At 57.9% G+C, this 25,250-nt stretch overlaps 9 protein-coding genes across 9 annotated transcripts; 4 read left to right on the top strand and 5 right to left on the bottom strand.

The window, feature by feature from the left end:
• Positions 1-448: 448 nt before the first annotated feature.
• B0H64DRAFT_371745 (P-loop containing nucleoside triphosphate hydrolase protein) lies at positions 449-2,603 on the bottom strand (the record flags this gene model as incomplete). Its single annotated transcript, XM_062802180.1, has 3 exons — positions 449-2,100; positions 2,192-2,304; positions 2,371-2,603. The coding sequence occupies 3 exons, from the start codon at positions 2,601-2,603 to the stop codon at positions 449-451; spliced, it is 1,998 nt and encodes a 665-aa protein (XP_062662903.1).
• A 1,815-nt stretch (positions 2,604-4,418) lies between these two features.
• On the bottom strand, positions 4,419-5,452 carry B0H64DRAFT_99226 (nucleophile aminohydrolase). Its single transcript, XM_062809068.1, has 4 exons — positions 5,290-5,452; positions 5,078-5,235; positions 4,770-5,019; positions 4,419-4,703 (listed from the first exon to the last, which is right to left on the bottom strand). Coding segments are annotated over exons 1-4 (612 nt in total). The 5' UTR covers positions 5,292-5,452; the 3' UTR covers positions 4,419-4,501.
• A 129-nt stretch (positions 5,453-5,581) lies between these two features.
• On the top strand, positions 5,582-7,664 carry B0H64DRAFT_430413 (WD40-repeat-containing domain protein). The gene has a single exon (XM_062805928.1). It carries the CDS (start codon positions 5,712-5,714, stop codon positions 7,527-7,529), a length of 1,818 nt encoding a protein of 605 aa, XP_062662901.1. The 5' UTR covers positions 5,582-5,711; the 3' UTR covers positions 7,530-7,664.
• A 450-nt stretch (positions 7,665-8,114) lies between these two features.
• Positions 8,115-11,399, bottom strand: B0H64DRAFT_439765 (uncharacterized protein; the record flags this gene model as incomplete). Its single annotated transcript, XM_062806449.1, has 3 exons — positions 8,115-10,173; positions 10,229-11,316; positions 11,373-11,399. The coding sequence occupies 3 exons, from the start codon at positions 11,397-11,399 to the stop codon at positions 8,115-8,117; spliced, it is 3,174 nt and encodes a 1,057-aa protein (XP_062662900.1).
• Positions 11,400-12,400: 1,001 nt separating this feature from the next.
• B0H64DRAFT_472527 (uncharacterized protein) lies at positions 12,401-14,005 on the top strand (the record flags this gene model as incomplete). The annotated part of the gene is made up of 3 exons (XM_062807938.1): positions 12,401-12,815; positions 12,876-12,968; positions 13,046-14,005. Exons 1-3 carry the CDS (start codon positions 12,765-12,767, stop codon positions 14,003-14,005), a joined length of 1,104 nt encoding a protein of 367 aa, XP_062662899.1. The 5' UTR covers positions 12,401-12,764.
• A 289-nt stretch (positions 14,006-14,294) lies between these two features.
• B0H64DRAFT_316793 (uncharacterized protein) lies at positions 14,295-16,124 on the bottom strand (the record flags this gene model as incomplete). The annotated part of the gene is made up of 3 exons (XM_062800304.1): positions 14,295-15,471; positions 15,528-15,873; positions 15,938-16,124. 3 exons carry the CDS (start codon positions 16,122-16,124, stop codon positions 14,295-14,297), a joined length of 1,710 nt encoding a protein of 569 aa, XP_062662898.1.
• Positions 16,125-16,415: 291 nt separating this feature from the next.
• Positions 16,416-17,170, bottom strand: B0H64DRAFT_388326 (uncharacterized protein). The gene is made up of 3 exons (XM_062803261.1): positions 17,056-17,170; positions 16,825-16,964; positions 16,416-16,749 (listed from the first exon to the last, which is right to left on the bottom strand). Exons 1-3 carry the CDS (start codon positions 17,081-17,083, stop codon positions 16,603-16,605), a joined length of 315 nt encoding a protein of 104 aa, XP_062662897.1. The 5' UTR covers positions 17,084-17,170; the 3' UTR covers positions 16,416-16,602.
• An 877-nt stretch (positions 17,171-18,047) lies between these two features.
• On the top strand, positions 18,048-20,365 carry B0H64DRAFT_99097 (uncharacterized protein). Its single transcript, XM_062809067.1, has 2 exons — positions 18,048-19,125; positions 19,186-20,365. The coding sequence occupies exons 1-2, from the start codon at positions 18,442-18,444 to the stop codon at positions 20,341-20,343; spliced, it is 1,842 nt and encodes a 613-aa protein (XP_062662896.1). The 5' UTR covers positions 18,048-18,441; the 3' UTR covers positions 20,344-20,365.
• A 1,255-nt stretch (positions 20,366-21,620) lies between these two features.
• Positions 21,621-25,068, top strand: B0H64DRAFT_99075 (secretory pathway protein Sec39-domain-containing protein). The gene is made up of 3 exons (XM_062809066.1): positions 21,621-23,267; positions 23,314-23,470; positions 23,526-25,068. Exons 1-3 carry the CDS (start codon positions 21,758-21,760, stop codon positions 24,838-24,840), a joined length of 2,982 nt encoding a protein of 993 aa, XP_062662895.1. The 5' UTR covers positions 21,621-21,757; the 3' UTR covers positions 24,841-25,068.
• Positions 25,069-25,250: the final 182 nt, after the last annotated feature.

The raw sequence follows: 25,250 nt of genomic DNA, 5'->3' as shown, positions 1-25,250 counted from the left end.
CCCCCATTTCTATGTGAACGCATCGAGCCCTCTCCGAAAAAGCAGGCCAAGGGCAGAAACATGACGATCGTGAGGGTTGATGAGAGATCTAGTGTCCAGATCTAATCAACCAGGCCTGCAATTCATGCCATCCGTAGCATGAGCGCGCAGGGCGTTTTGACGTCCCAAGCCTTCTGCTCTAAGGGTATCAAATCGTCGAATGGAGTCGTCCCGTTTCAGTAAACAGGAAAACCCCGGTCTATCGTCAAAGCCAGAGAGGGAACCTTGGCATCGAAAACCTGCCGGGCTCCAGTCGGAAATGATAAGCCATGTTCGCCGCATTAGAAATTCCGGAAATTCCGAACGTGAAACCGAAAGCAACGCGCGACGTATGCGAGAAACGATGGGAAACAAGGAAAAGTCGATGCGCCGGGTAAAATGTGGTGTGTCGCGGCCTTGTCCCGGGCGGTTACCACCAGGACTGGGCACCGGCACCACCGGGGTTGCCGTAGCTACCGCCGCCGCCGTAGCCACCGCTGTAACCACCGCCATAGCCGCCGCTGGGGGGCGCACCGCCGTAGCCACCACCGCCGCCAAAGCCGCCGCCGCCACCGGAGCCATGCTGGGCACCGCCGAAACCACCGCCGCCGCCGCCGAAGCCGCCACCACCACCACCACCGCCGTACTTGCGGAAATCGGTGTTACCGCCACGGCCACCACGACCGCGACCGCCGCCACCACGGCCACGACCACCGCCACCGAAGGATGACTCGCGGGCAATGGTCTCGAGGAAAGCGGGAACCTCCTGGTTAGCCTCCTTGAGGAGATCCAGAAGCTCCCGGACGATACCGCGGTTGCCACGGTTGAAGAAGGCGGTCGCAATACCCGTGTTACCGGCACGGCCGGTACGACCGATACGGTGCACATAGTCGTCAACGTCGGTGGGAAGGTCGTAGTTGATAACGTGAGTGACGTTGGGAATATCGAGACCACGAGCGGCAACGGCAGTGGCAACCAGGATGGGGCACTTGCCGTTGCGGAACAGTTCCAGAGCGCGCTCACGCTCACGCTGGGTGCGGTCACCGTGGATGGAGGTGGCCGGGAAGTTCTGGTTAATGAGGAAGTCCGACAGGGAATCGGCCATGCGCTTGGTCTCGACGAAGATAAGAGTGAGACCACCGGCGTGGGTGTGCAGGATGTCCAGGAGGACGGACCGCTTGTCGACGTCCTCGACGTATTCGACCTTCTGGGTGATGTTCTCCGAGGTGGAGCCAACACGACCAACCGAAAGGAAAACGTAGTCGCTGAGGAAGTCCTGGGCGAGCATCTGGATGTCGCGGGGGAATGTGGCCGAGAACATGAGCGTTTGACGCTGACCAGTAGTCGGCATGTCTTCACCCTGAACAATACGGCGGATCTGGGGCTCGAAACCCATGTCAAGCATGCGATCAGCCTCGTCCAGCACGAGGTACTTGATGTTGCAGAGCGAGATGCGACCACGCTCTATGAGGTCGACAAGTCTACCCGGGGTAGCAACAAGAAGATCGCAGCCGCGCTCCATCTGGCGAAGCTGGGAGCCGATATCGGCACCACCGTAGACGACGCAAGGGCGCACCCACGAGCGGTAAGCAAACTTCCGGGCTTCCTCATAGATCTGGGAAACAAGCTCACGGGTGGGAGCGAGGATCAAGGCAGTCGGGTACGCCTTGCGCTGGCGGTAGCCGCCACCGGCTTGAGCGGGAACAGGCGAAGGGCCCTGGGTGAAAGACTGGTGCATGATGGGGAACAAGAAACCGCCAGTCTTGCCGGAGCCGGTCTGAGCGCAAGCCATAAGATCGCGGCCGTTGATGACAATGGGGATGGAATACTTCTGAACCGGAGTGGGGATCTGGTAGCGAGCAAGCTCAATGTTGGAGAGCAGGTGAGCATCCAGCGGGGGGTTGCTGAAGGTCAAAACCGGATCAGGCACATCACGGCCGGAGGGGTTGACCGGGATATCGTCGTACTTCTCGAAGTTGATGCCGGTGTGCTGCTTGCTCGGGTCGTCGGCAGTGCCAAAGAGATCCCGCTCCAGGCGAGGGTCGCTGTTACCAATGACATGCTTGCCCTCGATCCACCGACCTTCACCGCGGCCAGCGCCACCACCCATGTTACCGCCGCCGCCGCCGCCCGCCAGTGTTAGGTCCGCGGTAAGCATTGCGGTTGAAGCCACCACCGCCCCGGGGGCCGCCCCAAGGCTGAGGCTGAGGGCCATTTTCATAGCCGCCGCCGCCGCCGCCGCCCCAGTTGCCACCGCCGCCAGCGCGGGCATCGAAGTTGTTATTGCTGCCGACGAGTTAGAATCCAATGTTAAAGCGGCGCAGAAGTACTGCAGGAGAGTTCAGAACTTACCCAGCCCAAGCGCTGTTGTTGAGGCCACCCATGGGGCCGGGGCCGGGGCCCGGACCCGGCTGAGGAGGAGAATTGATGGGAGGGGAGTTAATCGGGCCGCCGGGGGAGCCCATCTTGCCGCGCATGTGAGGAGGAATGTAGGAACGAGCGGTGGGCTGCTGGCCAGGGTGCTGGCAGGGCTGGGGAGAGCCGAGGGACAGGTTGCCCATGTCGCCGTTGAGTTGGTCCGCCATGATTGTGGTTGCGGGGGAGTCGAACGAAAACAAGTCGGTCGGGGTGTTTTTCGACTCTCGAAGAGAACGCGCCGTTCAAATGAGAGTGGTCGAGTAACGAAGTCGATAAAACTCGGAAAGAACGCGGGGAAAATCGATTATAAGGCGAAGAAAACCGAAACTGGCGTCTCTTTGCGTTCGCGTTCCACCGGTGTTGCCTGGTGTCGCTCGTCTCAAATAATCAAATTATTAAGAGGGAGCGTGTCTCCTGCGATCCTTTCGAAGAACCCGAAATGCAGATTCTCAAAAGGAAAAGGAAGGACGATTGTAAAGGGAAATGCGGATCGGATGTGGGTTGGATTCAAGAATCCTTGTGTGGTGAGGAAGGAGGAAGAGTTTTCAGGAAGAGGGAGAGAGGATGAGAGGGCGCAGAAAAAGAGTTTTGGATCGGGTGTCGGACCCACTTTAGGAGAGCGGTTTTGGCAAGGCGAACTCAGCGAAGCCGTGTGCCACAAGAGATCCCTGCACGGACATTTTTGGTTTGGGGTCTCTGGCCACCCACGCTTCTCCTTCCTTGGCTGATGCTGGTCCAACCGCTCGTAACCTTTTGGGGAAAGGGCGATCTGATGGCGAAAGAAGTTCACAGTTTGCGCCAGTGATTTGCTCCTGTGGCGAGCCGGGTCAGCTGCCCGGGTATATCCTAGCAAGATGTTTATGACCACATTGTTTCGTTGTTCCTGTCGGAACCTCATGTGAGAGAGGGGAAGAGGCCTGACAAGGAGGCCATGGACTGCCAGACGAAAGGTGAGGGATGGGGGCGAAGATTCCAGCTCGCACGTGGCATTTATCTCTTCGTCCATACCTACCCGGACTGTTACACAATACGAGTACTGTCCATGTATGTACCTAGATAGACGACCTCGGAAACCCCGATGGAGGTCGAGGAACGAGCGGTGTTTCAAGGCGAGAAGTTATTTTCGCCCTCGGCACCCGGGGTCCCTCTTCCTACTGGCCCTGGATCGTTTTGGTGTGGAACGAGGCTCCTTACTAAGAACGATGTCGAGAGCAAAATATTCCACATTCGCCCCGCGGACCAGCAACCGGACCAGCAACCGGGAACTTCACCACCTCGAGCATTGAAAGCGAGGTTTCCAACCCGGTCTTCGTTTGCATTCTCCGACAATGGCAGACAATTTTAGGAAATGCATGACAACTCAACTCACAGCACGTTGTGAGCAGAGCCCTCAGCTCACCGCCTCGCAGGACTCCCATCCGTTGATAGGGCGAGTGGGACGCAGGAAGACGTGGGACATGCCCGTGTAAGCTAAATCCGGTTAGAAACGGTCGCAATAATAGAACTGCATGGATGGTCGCAATGGGGGGCAGACAATCGGCTCCACCTTCGAAGACGACCGAGCGCCTCCCGAGACAACAACGATGTCATCAGATTGCCAACAAGTTGCGCACCAACCTGGGATTTCTTAATTGTCCTTCGTAACTCCGGTCCCGAGTTTTTATCTTCTACCCGGGCCAGTCGAAACATGGCAAAGCCGTCATTGATATTAGAGGGGAAGCCGTAGTCGTAGTTTGACTCTTTTTGACTTTGGCCAAAGTGCGCGGTTGGATGGCAAAAAAAAAGAGTGAAATGGCGAGGGTGCAGGAAATCGGAGGTTGATACCGAGACCAAGAGAGAATGCATGTCACACGAGCGAAGCCAAGTATGATCGACCGCAAGTCTTGTTGGTGTAGCCATTCAAAGGCTGAAACCGAGGCAACAACAGGCTCACTCGGCCACCACTTGGCCAAAACGGGGACATGATACCGAAAAGAAACCCAGTAGGCGTCAAATGCATACCGACGCCCCTTGCTAGGTATCATACACAGTTTATTCCCGCCAGACTCCCCACCCGCTCCGACAATCAAGTGCCCCTCACCACCGCGTCTTCGTCGAATGGCTTGACCTCGATCCCATCCTTTGTAACGACCTTGACAATCAAGCCCTTGAAGTCTATCGGTAACCTCCTCTTCAGTTCGTCTGCGCAGAGCCTAAGGAGCTCCATGCCCCGCTCTAGGGAGATGTCGGGTTGATGGTGTTTGTCGAGGAGGGAGAGGCAGTAGTATCTGCGGGACAATCAGTCAGCACTTGGCGCCCTGCAGCGTGGACAACCCGAGAATCCTGTAACCTACTGGGCGTAGCCGTGCGCTGCGTAGGGTACTGGGGCCAGCGACGCAAGATAATCCAGCCAGTACAGGCTTGGCTTGTGTGTGATGGGATCAACCCCTCCAAGGAGGAGGTTGACGTTGTAGGGCTTCCGCGACCGAAGACTCGACGCCAGCTCGCCGCGCACAAAGTTGGCCAGCGCTGAAGGAGAAAGATCGGTTTCATTGCGCATCGAGTAAAGCTGGGCGTTGGCTTGAATGTATTCGGCGAACTGTACTATTGCGGGGGTAAGCGGGGTGAATGTGCGTATCGTTCCGAGTTCCTGGTCACCAACCCGTGTCACCGGCCTCGCCAGAGAATGCCATCAATGTGTGCTTGTTCAGCTGCCTCGTCTTGTCGTCGGAAACCTTCAAGATCGTCGCCCCGCGCATCGCGGCCTTGGAGGCCGCGATCAAGGTAAAGTCCTTGCCTGTGATGCCGAGCAGAACCTCCCTGGAAGTATAGTTAGCTATGTAATTCAAGATTATTCTAGGACGTGCAGCCTACATCTTGGCGTTTTCGTTGTCGAAAGATGTGGTGGTTGGGTGCTGGTGGTGTTGTTGCTGGTGTTTGGCAAGCTTCCCTTCTTCCTCAGCTTGCTTTCTCGCTGGAGCTCAGGCAGGCAGGAGGGAACGCGCACTTGGAGCTTCAGCCTGAGCGCACAGACACTGTCCGCCTGCCCGCCAACGGTGGTGGGCAGGTGGGGACCAGACTTGCCCCATAACGCCCCGCTCGGCCTCGCCCCGCTGGGGCTGAATGTGGCGGCGCGGCCTGGCGGCGTCGGTATCTTTCTCCACCGATGCAGGCTAACTTTTTTTCTGGGACCCGCTCAGAAATTTTGAGAGCAGTCCGCAGATCAGTGAAGAAAGGCAGCCAAAAAAAGTAGACGACATCGCCGACGCCCTGCGAAACTGGTCGCAGCCGCCACCATGTCGTCTTTTTTTACGACACCCGGAGCCCAGAAGAAGAGGAAGCGCACAGCGGCGACAGAAGCACCAAAGAAGCGACTAGCAACGAACAAGCCGTCATCGAAACCACCGAGCAGGGGCCCCGCCAAACCCTCTGTCGCGCCGAAGAAAAAGGCCATTGAGCGAGACGAGTCGATATCAGGCAGCGATATCGAGAGCGACGAGAGCGGAGATGATGTTCGGGACAGAAGCGGCTCTGATGGCTCCTCGGACGAATCGGATAGTGGAGGGGAGACAGTGGCAGAGAAGCGGTTGAGGCTAGCACAGCGGTACCTTGAGAAGACGCGGAAAGAGGTGGAATTGGAGGACGAGTACGCTTTCGACGCGGAGGAGATTGACAGAGATCTTCTTGCCGAGCGGCTGCAAGAGGACGTGGCTGAATCGAAGGGCAAAATCTACCGGCGGTTGGCTACAGAACTGAACTTTGAAGAGGCATCACACACCCAATTCCGCTGGAACTCGGGTTCGGTGACATCGGTTGCCGTGTGCGCTCCGTACGCCTACACGACGACCAAAGACGGCTATCTCACAAAATGGAAGTTGCAAGACCTGCCCAAGGACCAATGGCCGCAGACAACACGGAGGAAACCAAAGAAGCCCCCCGCGCCACCCAAGCGGAAACCCGAGAGGATATGCTTCGCCAAAGCCAACCCGGGAAAAACCAAGGACAAGAGTTACCAGGGCCACACGGGGGCGCCCCTCACCGTCAAAGCCTCCCAAGACGGCAAGTACGTCGTGACCGGGGGTGTCGACCGCCGACTCGTCGTCTACAACGCCGCCGATCTCAAACCGATCCGCGCCTTCACGCAACACCGCGACGCCGTGACGGGCCTCGCCTTCCGCCGCGGCACCAACCAGCTCTTCTCGTGCTCCAAAGACCGCACCGTCAAGGTCTGGTCGCTCGACGAGCTGGCCTACATCGAGACGCTCTTCGGCCACCAGGACGAGATCCTCGACGTGGACGCGCTCGCGCAGGAGCGGTGCGTCAGCGTGGGCGCGCGCGACCGCACGGCGCGCTACTGGAAGGTGCCCGAGGAGTCGCAGCTGGTGTTCCGGGGCGGGGCGGGCGAGGGCGGCGGCAAGAAGAGCCGGGTGCCGGCCGGGATGGACCCGGCGTCGGCCGCGCACGAGGGCAGCATGGACCGGGTGGCCATGATCGACGACGAGATCTTCGTCACGGGCAGCGACAACGGCGACCTGGCGCTCTGGAGCATCCAGCGCAAGAAGGCCCTGCACGTCGTCCCGCGCGCCCACGGCATCGAGCCGCCCCTGGACCCCTCCCAGTCCTCCGCCGACGAGGTCCCCGACCCGAGCGTCGTCCCCGCCCCGCAGCCCCGCGCCGTCACCGCGCTCCGCACCGTCCCCTACTCGGACGTCATCCTCAGCGGCAGCTGGGACGGCTGCGTGCGCGTGTGGCGCCTGAGCGACGACAAGCGCAAGATCGAGGTCGTTGGCGTGCTGGGCGGTGGTGGTGGTGGTGCGTCGCCGGCGACCCCGAACGGGGTACACGCGGGCAAACAACAACAACAAACAGCACCCGAGCAGGACTTGGTCCGCGGCATCGTCAACGACATCGCCATGTTTGAGCGCGGCGAGCGCGGCCGCGACGGGCTCTGCGTCGTGGCTGTCACGGGCAAGGAGTTGCGGCTGGGTAGGTGGAAGAACATGAAGGAGGGGCGGTGCGGCGCCGTTATTTTTGAGGTGCCGAAGGCGGTTGTGAAGAAGCCTGATGAGGCCGAGTTGAACGGGGCGGAGGCCGAGTCGGACGGGGATGATTAGTTTGTTGTCAGTATAGGGACGTGGGACAGAGCTCGGATCTAGGGTGGTCTATACCCGGAGCAGGCAGGCAAGCATTGTCAACCCTCCTCAGTCAGATGATGTATAAAATACGTGGAATGGAATCTGCGCGCACAAAGCGAGGCTGTTTTGTTCTTTATTCATTCGAGTCTCATCTCGTCTGCCATTGCAACTTCGCTCACATCAAGCGGACGGTTTCCGCGAGTTCAGATCAGCCAGCCCTCATTTCCCGCTCTATCTCGCTGCCTCAATTCTCCGTAGTGATATTCGCTAGCAGTGACAGGTACCGCAAGGTCAAGCTCATAAAACTGGCTAGGTAACTCATGGCAGCCGACCAAATCGAAAACAGATGTTGAGTACGGGTAGTTAACACAAAACAAAAAACAAACAAATCCACCTCGACACCGGATACGCTGCCATGCCATTGAGATGCCACCGCCACGCCGCTAAACTATGCTGTTAGCCCCAGACCCGAGACCGCGCCAGGCCCAGGCCACCGAGGGGGTATTGAATCTATCAAGCGATGAGAGAAAAGCGCGAGAAAACCTTCCGGCAAGACAGCAACGCTCAGTCATCCGTAAGATCGATCGGATCCGAAGAGCGCACCATCTCGGCCGTTACCACGGTCGGGCCGTCATCAACGACAAAATGGCTGCTGGTGTGCTGCGTGCGGGCCTTAGCCGCACGACGACGGCTCGCTCCCGCGGGTGACGAGGGCACTGAGTTCGCCTGTCTGGTTGCAGGCTTCGCGGCGCGCGGCGAGTGGGACGAAGCAAGCTCGACTTCGACGATGGGCTGACTTTCCTCGGCCGGCCCACTCGGTGGAGTGGAGGAAAGCGGGACGAGGAACCCTGGATCGTCTCGCGGTTGAGGCGGTGGGCTGGGGAGTTCCTCCCCATCGGGTGCCTCGACGGTTGGGAGGACAGGATCGCCTTCCACAGTGGGGATGGGAACTGCAGATTCGTCCCGGGCGTCTCGTTGAGGGACTGGTGGTTGAGGGGACGGCGCGCGCACCGTCCCTGAAGCCTGCGGCTGTTCGCTTCCCGTCGTTGGCTGTGGGACGGAACGTGTGGGTTCGGTACTGGAATCATCTGTCTGAGGGGCATCGACGTTCATCGGGCTATCGGAGGCGCTGGTGGGTGTTATGTGTTCCGAGAAACCTGTCTCGGTCCCGGGTTTGTCTTTTGGTGCGTCGTTAACCTCACTGGTGTTGTCTCGCGATGGATGGCGGCTTGGCTCTACGCTTGACTTGGGCGTAGGAGTTGCGGCCGAGGCGTCCAGCTTTTTTCTTGACCCCGGTTGCGTTTTCAAATGTTGTTTCCGCTCCCAGAATATCGTCTCGCGCCATAAATTACGCAGATCCGAAGGGTTGAATATCCAATCCGGGGACTCCTTTCGGAGCAACGTTCGAACGAACTGGTCTGGGTCTTTCACAAATTCTTGAATGTACCCGAGGAGGTAGACGCCGCAGTCGCACAGGTTGTCCTGTTCCGGTATGTTCACGGCCCTCATGCCCAGCGTCGCAGGGGGCTCGGTAATCACCGTATTGCGCTTGTGCTTAAACTCGGCAAAAAGATACTTCTTGAGGTGGGCGATAGCCTGGGGATGGGTCGAGCCTAGAGAATCAAGAGTGATGATCCTCGGGTCGTCAGGGCTGTACGTCCTTACGCCAGGCCTTGGCTTTTTGAGTTGCTTCGCCCGAGAGGTCGAGGTCAGGTCTATGCTGACGTTCTTATCGTCAGAAACCAAGTCGACGAGGTCGGACTTGACAATTTCGGGCTGGTCTATCGATGCTCGCACCGGGCGCTTCTCAGGTACGTCTGTCATTTCCACATCCGAGGAGGCGCCGTCGACTTTGCCCTCCATCGCAACGGCCGGGTCTCGAGTATCATCCGAAACCCGTCTCGAGGCCGGGTCCAGCTTCCCGGGATTGCATATGATGGCCACCCACCAATGGTAGTGTTCGTTAACGGGTACGATGATGTAGTCGTATGACAACAAGTCCACCTTTGCAGTCCAATTCTTGACACCATCGTAGTTGATGCCCCTACCCGCCTTGAGTTTCTCGTAAAAGAAGGAATTGTGGAGATAAACACGCTCGTGCAAATCCTTAGCCCGATCCTTCAACACGTCAAAGAGATAGCGGAGACCGTATCCGATGAGATTGTCGTTTAGGCATTGACCCTCGTCGAGCCTGGGTATGTCTTCCTTGTCTACGGTTGTGCGCCGGAGGATCAGGGGCATATTCCAATCCTGTGCCCACTCCCGATGTTCGTCAGACCAGCGGCGGACGGCAGATACACGAGGCGGTTCCAACGTCTGCCCCAATTGAGGAATTTGCCTTGTTCTCAGGGAGCGTGATGTAGCTGAGGCGTGTTCACCAGCGGTATCGGGCCGGGGAAGCGGAGTTTCTGCCTGCTGAGCTGAGACTTGCATCTGGCGTCGAATGGGAGTCCGAGAGCTGGCCGGAACACTTTCGATCGGAGCCGCATTCGCCCTGGGTGACCCCTGGGTTGCCTGCGGCAGGTGGGTTGGGGTGTCGACGGACAGTCGCCTGCCCGACGCCTGGCTGCGACTGTGGGTTACGTCGTGGTGCAGCTTTTTATACGACATGGCCAGTTTATCCCTGAATACCGTTAGCGTGGCACAAACAGCAAACAAGGCTCGTTGGGCAACAGTACTCTTCCTTTGCCGGAATGATGCGCACCGCGAGGTGCTTGCGAACCCACTCAACGACCCATAACGCTTCCGCACTGCTACGAAGCTTGATAAACATCAAACTCCCAATCGGTACCGAGGCTTGGTCCATTGATTGGCTGAGCTTGATGAGGCTAGATTTCGGATGATACAACAACGTGTTCGCTTTCCCTGTAATCTTGAGCCAGTGATAGGGCTCCGCAGGATGAGTCTCATCAGTAAACACGCGCAACTCTGGGCCATCGGTAGGTCGTAAGAAGCAGGAGTTGTGGCTGTCTTTTGCCACAAACTCAAAATTGGGTTGGCACACAGCTGCTGCCACGCCGATGCCGGTAGTCGTAAGGTCTCCTCGGTTGCCGGCCCACTTGGTCGATTTTATGTCTCCCCGCTGTGACAAACTGGGGGATTTATTCTTCGGTGAGCCCTTGATTGGCTGTCTTGTGCTCGCTGTAGGGGATCCTCCGCTGCTAGTCCCAGCCGCCAGTTCATCCTGATCCTCGATGACTTCGTGGCTCGGACGCTTTTTGCTTTGGGGACTCTGACCTGGCCGAGTCGGTTTCCCGAGGATGCATGCATCCGCAGGGTCGCGGGTGATCGCAGTAGACCGGCTGAGAATCAGACGGGCGGTCCGTTGTTGATGTGGAGTGGGCTTTTGAGCCGGGGCAAGCTCGTCAAAACTCTCGACAGGTTCCAACTGACGAGACATTCGGCCTCGGCCAACATGGCTGCTCATGACAGAAGGGTGGTTCGCCTGCGGCTGACGGCTGCGCCTGTTCGAGCGTCCTGTTCCCTTGGTAGACTCTTCCACGACCTGGTATTCCTGAATTCCAGGGGAAACGGAGTGAGCAAAGCTCGTCTGGCTGCCGCGCGGATCTGACCGTGACGCCGCATCCTGCTCAATGTCTATATCCTCGCCTGGGCCCCGGCGACGGGCATCGAGGAGGGTTTTTTGCCGTTTTGGTGGGGGGGGTTGGTCGGCTAGGCGGAAGGTGTTCGTCGTTTGAAGAGGGCCTGGAGGGCGATTGGGACTTGAATCGAGCGTGTTCATGTGCGTCGGGGGCGCCAACGCTTTCTAACTCGGGTCAGCATGTCGTGTACGAAGTAGCTGCTCGTCATGGGAGAGCGTACAAGGAATCCCGGTCTCGGCACCGTCATCCTGACTGCTCCCTTTACAGATCTGCATCGTCAGCTTTCTTTTCGTCGGCCGGTCCGCAAAAAAAGAGATACAAAAAAAACCAGGGCCAAGTCCACATACCCATAATCTGGAAACGAGTGTGCAGTTTTGTGGAATTCGAGACGACCCCCGCTTGTGCGCCGGGTTGAACTTCGGCTGGCGTTTGTCGCTCGTGGTGGCACGCAGTTTTTCGAGCCTTGCGCATTGTGAGGGCCGGACAGTTGGGCGGGCGTCGGTTCCTGTTCGGCTCTGTTTGCGAACGAGTTTCTTTCCCCCGGATCGCGGAACGAGGAATCGGGTGGGTCTCTCGTCGAGGTGCGGTGGGCCATTTCACCACCTGCAGTGACGGGGATGGGGAACGTTTATTGTGGGGCGTTCAGCCAAAGAATTGTCGCAACGCCAACATACTGAGAGCCATTTAAGTTGGGCGAGGTAGAGTTGGGGGGTTTAAAGGGGAGTCCTGTCCTCTACCTGCCTATCCGAAAGGAACAACAACGGCATCGAAAACTGAGGCGGTACTTCGTCGGTAGTTATCTCCAAACGCAAAGTCAATCAACCAATGTCACGAGGCTGGCAATCACAAGCCCCGATGCGGCGGCTCTTGCCAGGGTCCCAGGTTGGGTTTAGGGCCGCCTGGGCAATGTCACCCACGGCCTGGAACTTTGCATCCCTGTCCTCCACTCACTCAGCTGTTGTTGCCTGCCGCCTTTAACACCAACCAACCGGGGAGGCAGTCACTTCGAGAAGCTTTCGGGCTGCATCAAAAAGACTCGGCGAACGGCTTGTGGACATTTCGCCAAGAGCGAAAGGAGAACCAGGTGGTGGCCAACGGAGCATGGCAGGCTGCATCTTCCAATGCCTCTTCTCGGCTTCTTGCGTGGAAGTGCCTAATGACGGGAATCACATCGCATTCGTCAAGCCTGAGGTCCACAAATATATTTGTACGAGGTATGCATGTAAGAAACATCCTCTGATAATAACTAAAAGTTGCCACTTTAAACATTCGCCTCGACATTATGCCCATGATGTTGCCGAGATTCTTGTTGCTCAGCGAGGACCTCGATAACGGTGAGCTACTTCGTAGAATGGAATGCAGCTCTGTTTGACTTTGTCGTCCTTTTGGTTGTTTCTCTCTCGATCTGAGTGGAGGAGTTAATCGGCAGGGCCGGGCTGGGCGCGGGGACGGCTCGGACACTCCCCGACGACAAACGGACCAGGATCTCCGGTATCTGTTCGACGGAAGCCACTCGCTTCCCGTGCAAACTCGGAAAAAGCTGAAACTGAACTCATCGATAATCAACAACCCACCTATCCCTATCCCAGCTACCCTCTCTAATTATTCGATCATGAGCAAACAGAGCCATATCGAACGGACAGCCAATGAGCCCCGTGAAGCAGTTTGTCCCCTTGCCAACTCCCGAGTGACATATTCTCGTGGCACCTAACTCGCATCTCAGACCCTCCACACCCTCACAATTGCCCACATCGACCAAGTCTCCCCTACCATCCGAGTCATCCGCCTCGCCATTCCCCCAAATGACAACATAACTGCAAGTCCCCTCCCCACCCCTGAACCCCCCCCCTAAGCAAACAAACCCCCTATTTACACGCCACCACCCGACTCCAGTTCCTCCCCGGCCAATGGGTCGACTTGCACCCACCCCCCGAAGCCCAGGTCCCCAAAGCAGGCGGTTTCACAATCACCTCCTCCCCCACCCTCGCCCTCCATAACCCCAACCCCAACGCCCCCTCCACCACCACCCCCAACAAACCAACCCCCCCACCAACAACAACAGAACCCCCCTACCTCGAACTCGCAATCCAATCCTCCCCCAACAGCCCCCCCGCAGCCTACCTCTCCCAACCCATCCCCCAACTCCTGCACACGCCCGTCCAAGTCCGCATCGGCGGCCGTTTCGTCTTCCCACCCCCCACCCTTTTTCCTCTCCCTCCCCCAACCGCACCCACTACAAGCACCACCACAAATGACACCACAGCCCCCGTCCGCCGCCTCGTCCTCGTCGCCGGCGGGATGGGCATCAACCCGCTGGTGAGCATGCTCAGCCACATCGCCGAGCAGGGAGGCGACGACGACGACGGCCCGCAGGCAGGGATAGGGGTAGAGGTAGAGGAGGTGCGGGTGCTCTACAGCGTGAAGGAGCCCGAGCCCGAGCCCGAGCCCGGCAACAGCACCGGCGGGGCGATACTCTTCCTGGAGCGCATGGCGGGCCTGTTTGGGAGCGGGCGGGTCCGGGGCGGGGTGCGGGTTTTTCTGACTGGGGGTGGGGGACGAGGAGGGGTCGGTTCTGCTGTTGGTGATGCTGTTACGGCTGGTGGTGGTGGTGGGGTGGGGGATGGACCGGGGGGGTTGGGGGTAGAGGGTGGTGATGAAAGGTTTGGAGTGCCGTGTGTGAGGCGGAGGATGACGGTGGGGGATGTGGAGGAGGCGGTTGGGGAGGAGAAGGAGGCTGCGGTGGTGTATGTGTGTGGAGTGCCGGGCATGACGGATGAGTTTGTGGAGGCGCTGGTGGCGCAGGAGGGGTTTGGTATGGACCCGAGGAGGGTTTTGTTTGAGAAGTGGTGGTGACCTCTTTGGTCTAAGGAACGAGACGGTGCATATTGGGGTCAACTCTCCCAGTTTAGGAACTGGCTATCTGCGGTTTGTGTGTTGATACATGTATAGGTTACGTCAGGCCTTCCCTTCCGCTTACACAAATACTCATAAAGTCTCATTGCTGGCCGCTACTCGAGCACGTTGCTAAGACTGCCGACTGATCCGACGACTAAAACCACTCTGTTACGCCATGATAAAAACCCGGATTCGGATCAACTCCTACTCCAACACCACCCGTTCATCAACGAACAACAAGACACCCTTAGATCCGGCTTCCCGCGACCCGCTCAACGATGTCAGCACCCCCCTTCGTCTTCGGCACGTCGCGGCCGAGAACCATGGATGCCATCTTACCCGGCGACCCGCTGGTTTTGTTCTTACGAAGCCCCGCGAGCAGGGACCGGCCAGTCTTCTTAATGGTCTGGGGGCTAAATTTGCGACGGGCAGAATTCTCGGCAAGGCTTGCCCGGTCTGGGGAAGGATTCGCGACCGCCCACTCGGACTCACTCGACGTCGTGCTCTCGAGCCGTGAGAGTTCGCGATGAGAATATAAATCACTCGGCAGAGACTTCCTAGACCTCGCTCCCGCAGAAAATATTGTCCGCTTGGGTGATGTGAGGAGGGCGATGCCGCGTTCGAGCCCACTTCCGGTTGTGGGCAAATAGCGACCGGGCGACAGCTTCTCTGCCGAGAAGAAGTCGTCCGCAGACTTTGGAGATGCGTCGTAGTCCGATATCGAATAGTCAGCTGGATTGGGCTCGCTATCCGGAACGAAACTGAGAGTCGACTCCGAGGGTGGAAGCTCGACAAGCTGAGCGACGCCAACCTCAACCTCCTCCGGGTCGAGGGAATCTTCTTCGGCATATTGCTGTAGTGAAGGGGTTATCGACAAAGTGGTTGATAGCGCTGACGCCGCAGAAGAGCGTCTCGAAAGCCTGTTGGGCGCATCCACGGGGAGCTCCGGAAGAGGACGTTGCAAGTACGACTCGAGGTACGCATCGCGGAGTGCCTTGCTTGGCTGGGGGACTCTGAAATTGGACGACGCCGCTGGGAATCGCTCGGGTGGGCTCTTGAGGAAGTAAAACTCTGTTTCCTCTTCTCGCTCGTCGCCCGCATCTAGATCCTCAGTGCGGTCTCTGTAATCGTGGAACACGGCTTCATCTGCGCTGCCGCTCCCCGACAGCCACGACTGTTCCTCTGATGTATTGTCAAAGAGCTCCGAGGCTGCGTGCGCTTGAGCAATAGTCCGAAGCACTTTCGGGGAGACGGAACAGAGAAGCTCGAGTTCGGTCGCTGGAATGAGATTCAGTCGTTTGAGGTTCTGCAAGGAGCGGTAGTGAAGTCGAAATGTGGCGAATGGTGAGTCCTTTGCGTCCAGGAGATGCCAGTCGTAAAAGCACGCATCTTGCGGCTGGTCAAGAAGGCCGATGCTAGGCGCGCTGATGGGTCTGTTAGTGGGTAAAACAACATCGAGTTCGGTAACGGAGGCACCAACGCGATACCATAGTTCTCCTGGAACCTGAACTCTTCCAGTCTCGGCGCACGAGCACGTCTCGCCTTGGCTCGGAAGACCTGTATCTCGATGAGACCACCATCCTCGGCTACGGGCTTGTGCTCTTGGCCAGGCAAAAACACAAAGTTGCGGCCCTCGAACCCGACCCGGTCGGTGTAAAGCCTGCAGGGCGACCACAGCGACTTGACAACTTTGCCCTTTGGCCGAACGGCTGGATCAATTCCCCACGCAGCGATGGGTCGAGCGTTCATGTAGAGCCGGAAGAAAATGTACTTGCAGGGAGCAGCCGGCGCGGTGTTCACGCTGTAATTGATAGAAAACGGGGTGCCTGGGCTGTCAGTCCAAGACAGGTACGAGCGGCGTGTGTTCTGTTGGTGGAGGAAGGGACCGACCTGGGATTGACGGTATGTAAACCGCCACTGTCGGGCCGGCCTTGGGCTGTGATAGTTGGCCATTCGGGCAGGACGAGAGAGCGCCTAGGAGCCGAGCCGATGTGCCTTCTGGGTGCGGGTACTCGGGGATCTGCTCGTCTTCGGCTTTGGTGGTCAGGAACACCTCGATGCCTCGAAGGCACGGCATTTTGGAGAGGTTTAACGAATAAGGAAAACGCCGAATGCGACTGCGAGACACGACCAAACCCAGAGCAAAATCGGGGCGGGTGACGAAATCAAATCGACTCGGAGGAAGAAACGGGAGAGGGTCGGGTGCAATAGGTAGGAAATCGGAAGGAACCAGATGCCCTGATCCCGCCTTCTTCGCGTAGTTGCCAATGCGCGCCAGTTGGCCCGGGTTTCCTCTCAAATTGGTGTTTCCGGCCACCACTATACAAATGGAGGAGTTAGGATCAAATGGGCAAGTCGTCTGCCGGGCTCTGTCACAAAGCACTTAGCATCCGAGCCGGATGTTCAGAGGGACATCAATGGACCCGCATGGCTGGCTCAAAACGATGGTCATTCAATTCCGCCAACCTCTCTGCCTAGACAGTTAACGGCGGCGTCCACACAGTGACCGGATATCCACAGAGTCGGGTCGAGACGGCACTGTCGGCGGCCCTGCTCTAGTTCGTCCCCAGCACCTTCTTGGTGTCGTCCTCCTTGTCCAGCAACCCAAGATTCCGTATTTGGCCAGCGGTTGGGGGGTTCTCCTGCAGCTTCTTGGCCTCGGATTGTCGGTAAGCAGCTTGCAGCATCTTCACTCTCGCAGCCTGTAGAGCAAGCAATCCGGGTCAGCCAGGGTGGTTCGAGCGGGTTTGCGACAAATCGTTGAGGGGTTGACGCACCTCTTTCCTGTGGTGCAGACATTCGTAGTAGTCCTCCATGGCGGGCACGCACTTCTTCTTGCCCGAGTCGTCATCGTCGGAGCTGTTGACAACGTAGCACGAGAGAAGCTCCTGCCAGAAAGGAAAGCAGCGGGACGGGCCTGTGCAGGGACAGCATTGGGTCAGCGCGGTGCTGGGGTAACGCCGATTAAATATGTGGATCAGGCCATTGGTTCATGCGATCATACTCACCCCCGTTCAAGCCGTATCCAGAGGCCATGGTGGGCTGTGTCAAAGCTTGGGTGCGATTTGGCAGTCAAGGTGCGCCGCCCAATGCGATGCCAATGTCACTCGCTGGTGATGTCGGCGACGAAGTTGAGTGCACGGGCCGAGCGGGAGCTTGCTATTGATCTTGGCATTGAAAGAAACGCCACAGCGGGCAGCCACGGCAGCAAAAAACATTCACCCACCAGCCACATATTATTAAAGATTGCCAAGACTTCTGTTTGAACCCCCTTCCATGCCCCCGATCAAACAACCACCCTCACAACATCGTTGGAGCAGCAGAGGTGCGCCGTCACTTTGCATGCATGGATCTCGAAAGGACGGCGGTGGATTATGCCCAACAGTCACCAGTGCCACAGAGAACTTTTCTCATGTCTTTCTATTCCCTATTCCCAACCCTCTATTTAACAATCCGAATGCCATCTTCAACCCGACGTTCAGAAACAATGAAGAATGGAAATGCCACCGCCACAGACTCAAAAGTGCAGACACCACCTCTCTCAGATACTTTAATAAAACCCCACCACTGCTGATCGACCCGTACTTTATCTTCACCACCACTTAGGTAGATGATGGTGTCCCGATGAATGTGGTAGCGTTGGTGTTTGAGGAAGTCTGGTATGCGCCCCGGAGCTGTAGGAGATATTGGCTCAAGGGGCTGCCGGCCCTGGGATTGACGACTTTTAACCAAACATAGCGTCAAGGGAGTGAAGGCCGATGAGATCGCTGAACCAGAGAGGACACCAATATTCGTTGAACTAGCGAGAACAAAGTATGTCTGCTTTCGGCGTTTCCCTAGGTAGGTAGCCTTTTGAGACACGTCAAGGAGCTCCTTGCTATGTGCCAATAGCGAGAGTTAATTTTAAGTAGAAGACCGGGCCAGATCAGCCGTTCCATGCGCTTTGCCTTTGTACTGACTAAGTCAAGAGGGGTGGCATAACAAAGAAACACCGGGATCGCTCTGCAGCAGGTAAGGGACGGGAGGGACTAACCATGGCATCGAGCAAACTCATTTGATCCAGGTACCCCGGAACAGCGATAATGAGACCTGCCACACACCGGCCCTCTACCACAGTGAACAAAGGGACCAGAACGGGGTTTCCGAAAGGAGAGTCGCCGGTAGAGCCGGGTGGTGAGAAGAAGAATCCATGCGAGGCGGTGGCGATGCGAAACAAAGACTACTTGCTCAGCAACAAAAGACCAGCCCAGAAACATGGTGCCTCGCATGGGCACTCAACACCTCTTTTTTTTGCTCTCGAACTTGATCAACTCCACTTGATACACTCCATCCAGGAAGACCACCTGCCCACACACCCGTCCACTATCGGAGAGAACCATTGAACAACACCCGAAATGCTTCCAGAAATCATGAGATTCTGCTGCCACGAGGGTATGCTCTGTGACGACGCCCATCGCTGGGTCTACGATGCCGACCAGAGACGGTGGATCACCGTTTCGACCCCCATTCTTTGGGGCTCGCCGCTGTGTAAATATGATCATGATGATGCGTTTGAGGCCGAATGGGAAAACCGGGCCATCAAGGCCATAGAGGTGGTGAAAGAGCACATTGACACTGTAGCAGCCGATATCACGGCAGTCTTCGTCGAGGCCTCGGGCAAAGTGAGATTTGCCAACGAACACAACATGAGTATGGATTGGCTAAACCAGTCGACCTTTTATCCGCTGCTTGAATCATATCAGCTGCCCCAGGGAACGTTCAAAACCCTGCTGCGTTCAGACCTCACAGAGCTCGATCGGCTATCCGCCCACGTCGACCTGGTTTCATATCCCGGAGTGGAAAAGGCCGCGTTCAAGTACACCCATCACCACAAAGGTTTCGGCGATACGTGGGCCGAGTTCCAGATCCATGCCCGTCTCCCCAAGCACCCAAACATCCTTCCCTTGGACCACCTCGTTCTCGACGAGCAAACTGGGAAGCGTGTCCTTGGCTTCACCACCCCGTTTATTGAAGGCGGAGACCTGGATACCAACAAGGATCGTTTGTTCAAACTCAAGCATCTCAGACAGCTGATGGAGGTAAATACTGCTCGCTGTTCTCCTTGTCGCCGCCGGCAGCACTGACCTAGTACGCTACAGGTTGTCGACCTCTTGAACTACAAGCTCGGCATCGTCCACAATGACATGGCGCCCCGCAATTTCTTCATTGATCCATCCACCGACGACCTCATAGTGTTTGACTTTAACGTGTCCGCCAGGATTGGTTACGAGCCAGGACCCATGGAGCGGGACGTGATCGTGGCGATCAAGGAGCGCAACGACGTCAAGGGGGTGGTGATGGCGGTTCACGAGATACTCACCAGAGACCCACGCTACAAGGGCATCGGGCTACATTATCTCGACGAGACGGACCTCTTCGCCGGACCCGAGAAGTGGGTGAAGCACCCGGACGTGCAGCTAGAACCTGGCGTCGACGCCGTCGACTACTACAACGAGTTGATGCGCTGGGTAAAAGCCCGCCGCGGGCGCCCCATCACGGTATTCACCGAGGCGTCAGAGCCCATCGACTGGCCCCGCAGATTGTACAACAGGGAGAAGGAGCCGGTTACGTACGACCGTGAGGAAGCCGAGAAGCGCGGCTGGCCGTATATCGAGTGGGTTCGCCCGCGCTGGGCACACCTAGACCGCTCCCGCCCGCTGCTCGCCACGGGCAAGTACGCCGACGACCCGTCTGGCAACAAGGGAGCCGGTTGGGAGGATGAGGAGCCCGTTACCGAGACCTGCCTCAAGTACGACTGGGAATTCGGGCAGAAGACGGTTCCGGTGCCGGTTGCCACCACGAGCAATGCCACCGCAGAGCCGGAGACCGACAACACCACCACCATTAACACCATTAACACCACTCCCAACAACACAACCCCCACCAACCCCGCGCACCCCACGCAACCACAACCCCAACCACAAACCCAGCTCCCGCACCCACCCCAGGCCGAGACGGCACCCACCATAGTCCTCCCCACCGCGACCGGAGCCGGAGCCGGAGCCGGAGCCGGAGCCGGAGCCGAGACCAAGTCCAAGACCGAGGCGGAGACCGAGACCGAAACGAAAGCCGAGACTCGGGCCGAGAACAGGATCAAGGTGGAAAAAAGCAAGACGGAAGCTAAGCTCCCCAAGCCCAGAACCAGGAAGCGTGCGGCCAGCGCCGCGCTCCGGGACGGCCTCCCCGCGGCGCGCCGGAGCCCGCGGCTGAGGGCGAGGAGCTTGAGCCGCGGCTCGGGGAATGGGGTGGGGAAGTAGACTGGTAGTTGGGTGATGGGGGTGACTGTTTTCGGGTGGGGTTGGGGGTTGGGGGAATGGTTGTGGTGGGGGGTAGTTGAGATGGCGTGGTTGAAGAAGGAGAGGGGTGGAGTAGGTGTTTTGTTGGGTAAGGGAAAGGGGGATGGCTTAGTGGAAGGGGAGGTTGTGGCTGGGATGGTTTTGGGAGTGGCCTGCGGAGAGGGCTGTTGGTTCCTCGTTTCTTCGGTTGCTAGAGACTAGAAGGGTTGCTTGGTTGTTTTTACATCGAGATTGAATCGTATAACTAAATTGTTTTGAGACTTACAACAGTACCGAGGGGCCGTTTAATTTTATTTGAAGATGAGCCTCAAGCATGCCGATAAATAATAGGGGCGTAGTGGAATGAGACAGGTATCCATCTATACGTATCTTGAAGGCAGGCCAACTCAGCAAGGGGAGGCAATGGTCGTTCTTGACGGTTTTTGTCTCCCCAGGTCAGACCCTGTTCGTCCTTTGGAATATTGGGTAAGCCATTGCATAACGGCCCGGCCGTGTACGACGGACCGTGGATACACGGCGGGATCGGCCGCATCCTCACGCCTACCTTCCGGTGGCTACATCAGCGCCTGTGGCACATGGGCCGTGGAGAGACGGCCGAGACGTGCGAGTGGGATATCGAGGGCGGCGAGATGCGAGCGTTGGAGAAAATGTTGAGGGGTATATCGGCGTTCGAGCCTCGCGAGAGGTTGACGGTGGAACAGTTGTTGGAGTTTATCTACGTGGTAAAATGGGCGTTGTCCGCCTGGGAGCGGAAAATCAGCAAGTTGGGGGGCACGGCAGTTGAGCGATCTTATGGTTAGGTAGGTACCTTTGAAGAAAGGACAGAGCAATTCCACCAACCACTTCTGGCCAAACCCACGAACAAGTAATACCAACAAGGTGCAAATTTTAACCCTTGGGCCATCTTCTTCACCTTGCATGCACATGACGGGGAGAGGGTTGGTTGTGTATGGGGGATTGTCCGCCTAGTTTAACAAGTTTTTAAAACGAGAAAAATAGACCACACCCTTGACCATATCTCATGTTTAACCATGTGTTACTACTAGCTATTTTACGATGCTAAACTAAACCTAAACCGGGTGTTTCGGCCCTCAAGTGCTATCGGCGCGGCCACGGCGGCGTGTAAGTGATAAAAGTGGGACAGATACCTCACTTCACGCACGGGCTTGGCACGGCTTGGCCCACTTCATCGGCCCCGATCTCTCAAGCAGTGGAATGGATCCCTGCAACTTGGCCAAATCAATGCCAAGTCGGAAGGTGTCAACTGCTTCCATCTTCTCCAAGCCGCTAACAAATAAAGTAGCCATGGTCTCGGCCTCCACCCCGTCGATGCCCCCATAAATCGTGCCATCTTCCGGCGACAGAAACTGCGACGATGGCCCTCTTGCTTTCTCCAGCAAAGCTTGTGCTGTTGGCCGTGCACTGCGCCGTCAACAGCGACATCGACAGCTTGACCACCCTCGCTGCCCGCCACGGCACCGTCCTCCGAAAAGACCTGCTGCTGCGCATCCTCCTTACCTACCTACCCGAGACGCTACCCTCGAGCCAATACGTTGGACTTGTCGACCAGATCGAATCCGGCGTGTTTCCAGACACACCGAACCCAGAGGTCGACTGCTCGCCCGTCGAAGACCTCACCGAAGACGCCGCCGCGAAGAAGGTCAGGAAGCTCCGTCTGCTTCCATTAGTGTCACCCGAAGGCCCCCAAGCCCCCGAAAATGCCGCCAACGACGCTCTCTCGCTGTTCTTGCTGCGCCGGTCATACAAGGTGGACGAGGAGGCCGGGTTGCTCGACGAACTACCAGCCCTGCTGTTGCCTTTTGTCGATAACTCCCCATGCGCGCGCGTCCTGCTAGTTTCAACAATATTACCGCTCCTGAGGCGGAATTGCGAATACCACCCCCAGGAGCCCATATCGTATACCCTCCAAGGATTCCAGCAGCTCCCCGACCGCGTCGCTGTGAACTTGCTCCTGGCGCAGACTGGCAATCGCGAGACGGACCTTCCTTACGTTGGCCGAGATCTAAGGGGGCTGATTGGGCCGTGGTTGTCCGGGGAAAGGAGGTGGAAGCAGGGAACACATGACACACGCTCGTCAGAAGATCCGAGCGGGGCAGTCGAGGAACTTTGTCCTGGCTGGGATGAGCTTCTCTGCTGGCTCACCACGCAAGCGTCGAGGAATTGGCAAGTGACCGTCAGCGCAGTTCAACAGTGGGATGGCCCCGATGATGCCGATTTTGGTGGTTGGGGTTCCGTTGAACTAAGTGACGACCAACGGGACTACCTGGAGCGGAGTTATGCCCAAGCGGCGCTAGCATCTGCCTACCTCGTCCCGGACACATCCCTTCAAGCGCTAGACGGCGCATACAGCATGATTGTTAGAGTTACCAAGTTCCGTGATTTGGAGCCCATCTTCCCGCTTGCCTCGTCACTAGCCGAGTTGCCATCACTCACCGGACGGGTCCCCGACGATATCGTGTCGACCAGGAATACGGCCCACCTGCGCAATCAACTTCTTGCCCTGTCAAACCCTCTGACTTCACCAACCGATGGCTCCGTCGCGTTTCTTCAAGCGCTTATTCTGAGCGCCCACATCCTTACCAAGGCTGGTTGCCCCTGCACAATACGCAGAGCCGGCGAGCTCGCCCTGCTCCGGGACGAGAGGGAGCAGAGGGCCGAGGCAGCAAAACTTATCCACGCCATCAGTAACAATGGCCCAAAAACAGATGACGTGTTCTGGCGAAAGGCGAGAGACGAAATCCTATGGCTTAGGGACTGGGGGATAGCTTCCTGGTCCCCCGAGGATCCCCCTTGTGGCATCTTCGGCCAGGTCAAGCAGGACTTTTTGGAGGTCGAGATCCTAAGGGCCTTGCTTGCCAACACACGTAAGTTTGTTGTTGCTTTGTAGAGACGAAGTGCTGACCAGCAAAGGTTACGAACTTGCGCGCTCAATATACGAGGACGGCCCGGACCAGCCTCTGGAACGGAAGCTTTTGCAAGACACCATCTACGCGGCCGCCATGACTGCTTATGATAACGCCTCTAACCCCAACCGTACGCGCGGGGGGCTTAAGAAATGCAATGACATGTGAGTTCAACTAGCGCACCATGTGTCGCATGTTTTACTGACAACAGGTGTCCAGAATGAAAGCCCTCCCCGCGACGATTGGGGTATCATATCCACAAGCCAGACAAGTCGAGGCCCTTCTCCGGGCGACACATTCCCTCAGCGAGTACCGCCTCGTGCTCAAGCAAGGCGAGCCATTCACGCCTGTCGTACTGCGAATCCACGCCGACCCCATCTCCATCATCGGCAAGATCCTCGAGCAAAACCCCAAGAGCTACACCCAGCTCCACGACCTCGTCTCTGTCGGCACCCATATGGTCGAAGCTGGCCTCACAAGAGCCCAGCACAAAATTACCCTCACCCCCGAGCAAGAAGCCACCCACCGCCTCACAGCCCAACAACGCGTCACAGCCATGTGCATCGACGCGGCCCTCAAAGAAGACGACTTCGAAACCGCCTACTCCTACGTCGTCAACCGCCTCCCGACCCCGCCAGAAAAAGAAAACGAAAAAGACGACCACTCCTGGCGCGCCGCCCTGCAAGCAGGCCGCTACCGCCCACCCCCCAACAGCCCCACAAACCCATCCACCACCACCACAACCACCACAACCCCAACCACAATCGCAAGCGGCCTAGGCGGCAGCGCTAACCCCGCCGTGCGCCACCTCGAGCAGCGCATCGACTGCCTCGCCACCGCCCTGCGCATCGCCCCGCCGCACACCCTCCAGGAGATCGCCAACGCCTTCCGCCGCGCCGAGGAGGAGCTGGACGTGCTCGCCCGCGAGGACGATGCGCAGGCCGATGCGTGGGATGCAAGGGGGGAGTTGTTGCGGCGGGCGCGTCATGGGCATGGGCATGGTCATGGTCATCCCGGTACGCAGACCGTGCCGGGCGCGTTTGACACGCCGGCTCCTGTCCGTGGTGGGTCGGGGAAGGCGGCGACGGCGGCTGCGGCCGCGGAGGAGGAGGCCGCGCCCATGTCGCTGTTTGACCTAAGCCGCGCGAGCGTGCTGTCGGCGCAGCGCAACCTGTCGGCTTTGTCCGGGCTGCAGCGGTCGGCGTCGGCTGGGCTGGGGGGGTTGGGGCGGTTAGCTGGCGGCGGTGGTGGTGGTGGTGGTGGTGGTGGTAGCCACTCAGGGGGTAGGGGTGCCGGTGCTAGAGCCGGTGCGGGAACCACGTCGCCTGGTGGTGACGGTGGTGATGGGAGGGGGAGCATGGACATGCGGCCGCTTTCGGCGGCCGGGTCGGCGATGTCGGCGGGGAGTGCGGAGGAGGAGAGGCGCGTGCGCAAGAGGGACCAGCTGCGTGAGGCGGCTATGGGGACGCTGGTGTCGGGGGTGGGGTGGTTGGTGGGCGCGCCGGCGCCGGGTCCGGCGCAGTCGAGGGAGTAGACCCAGAAAAGGAAAGACATGTACCACCGGCCGGGGTGCAGGGTTGTAGAGGGAGGGGTGTCGGGTGTGGTTTGTTGAAACTGGGGATGATAGATGCTTATATTACTATACTATATACCCTTTGATTACAATGCAGCACGGACTATGGCATTTTTGAAGAGACGCTTGCAGTGGGAATAACTAACACATGATTTCTCGGTCTACTTGTGTAATTATTCGTGCCGATAAAATCGCAAGTACATGATGATCCTGACCGCGCCAGCTCCGCGGCACCCCAAACTCCACGCACATTTGCGAGTCCCTTGCCCTTCGCCGTAAACAATACAATACACTCCGAAAAGATGCCTCCCGTCTATGTGGTCTACCTCAGAATAAAGATGGGGGTTAGCAGCCCGGCACCTGCCCCCAAA

Source organism: Chaetomium fimeti (assembly GCF_033439085.1).
Source record: "Chaetomium fimeti strain CBS 168.71 chromosome Unknown B0H64scaffold_2, whole genome shotgun sequence".
Taxonomy (NCBI): domain Eukaryota; kingdom Fungi; phylum Ascomycota; class Sordariomycetes; order Sordariales; family Chaetomiaceae; genus Chaetomium; species Chaetomium fimeti.
The sequence above is the reverse complement of the archived record's forward strand: the minus strand, read 5'-3'. Positions and strand labels throughout refer to the sequence as shown.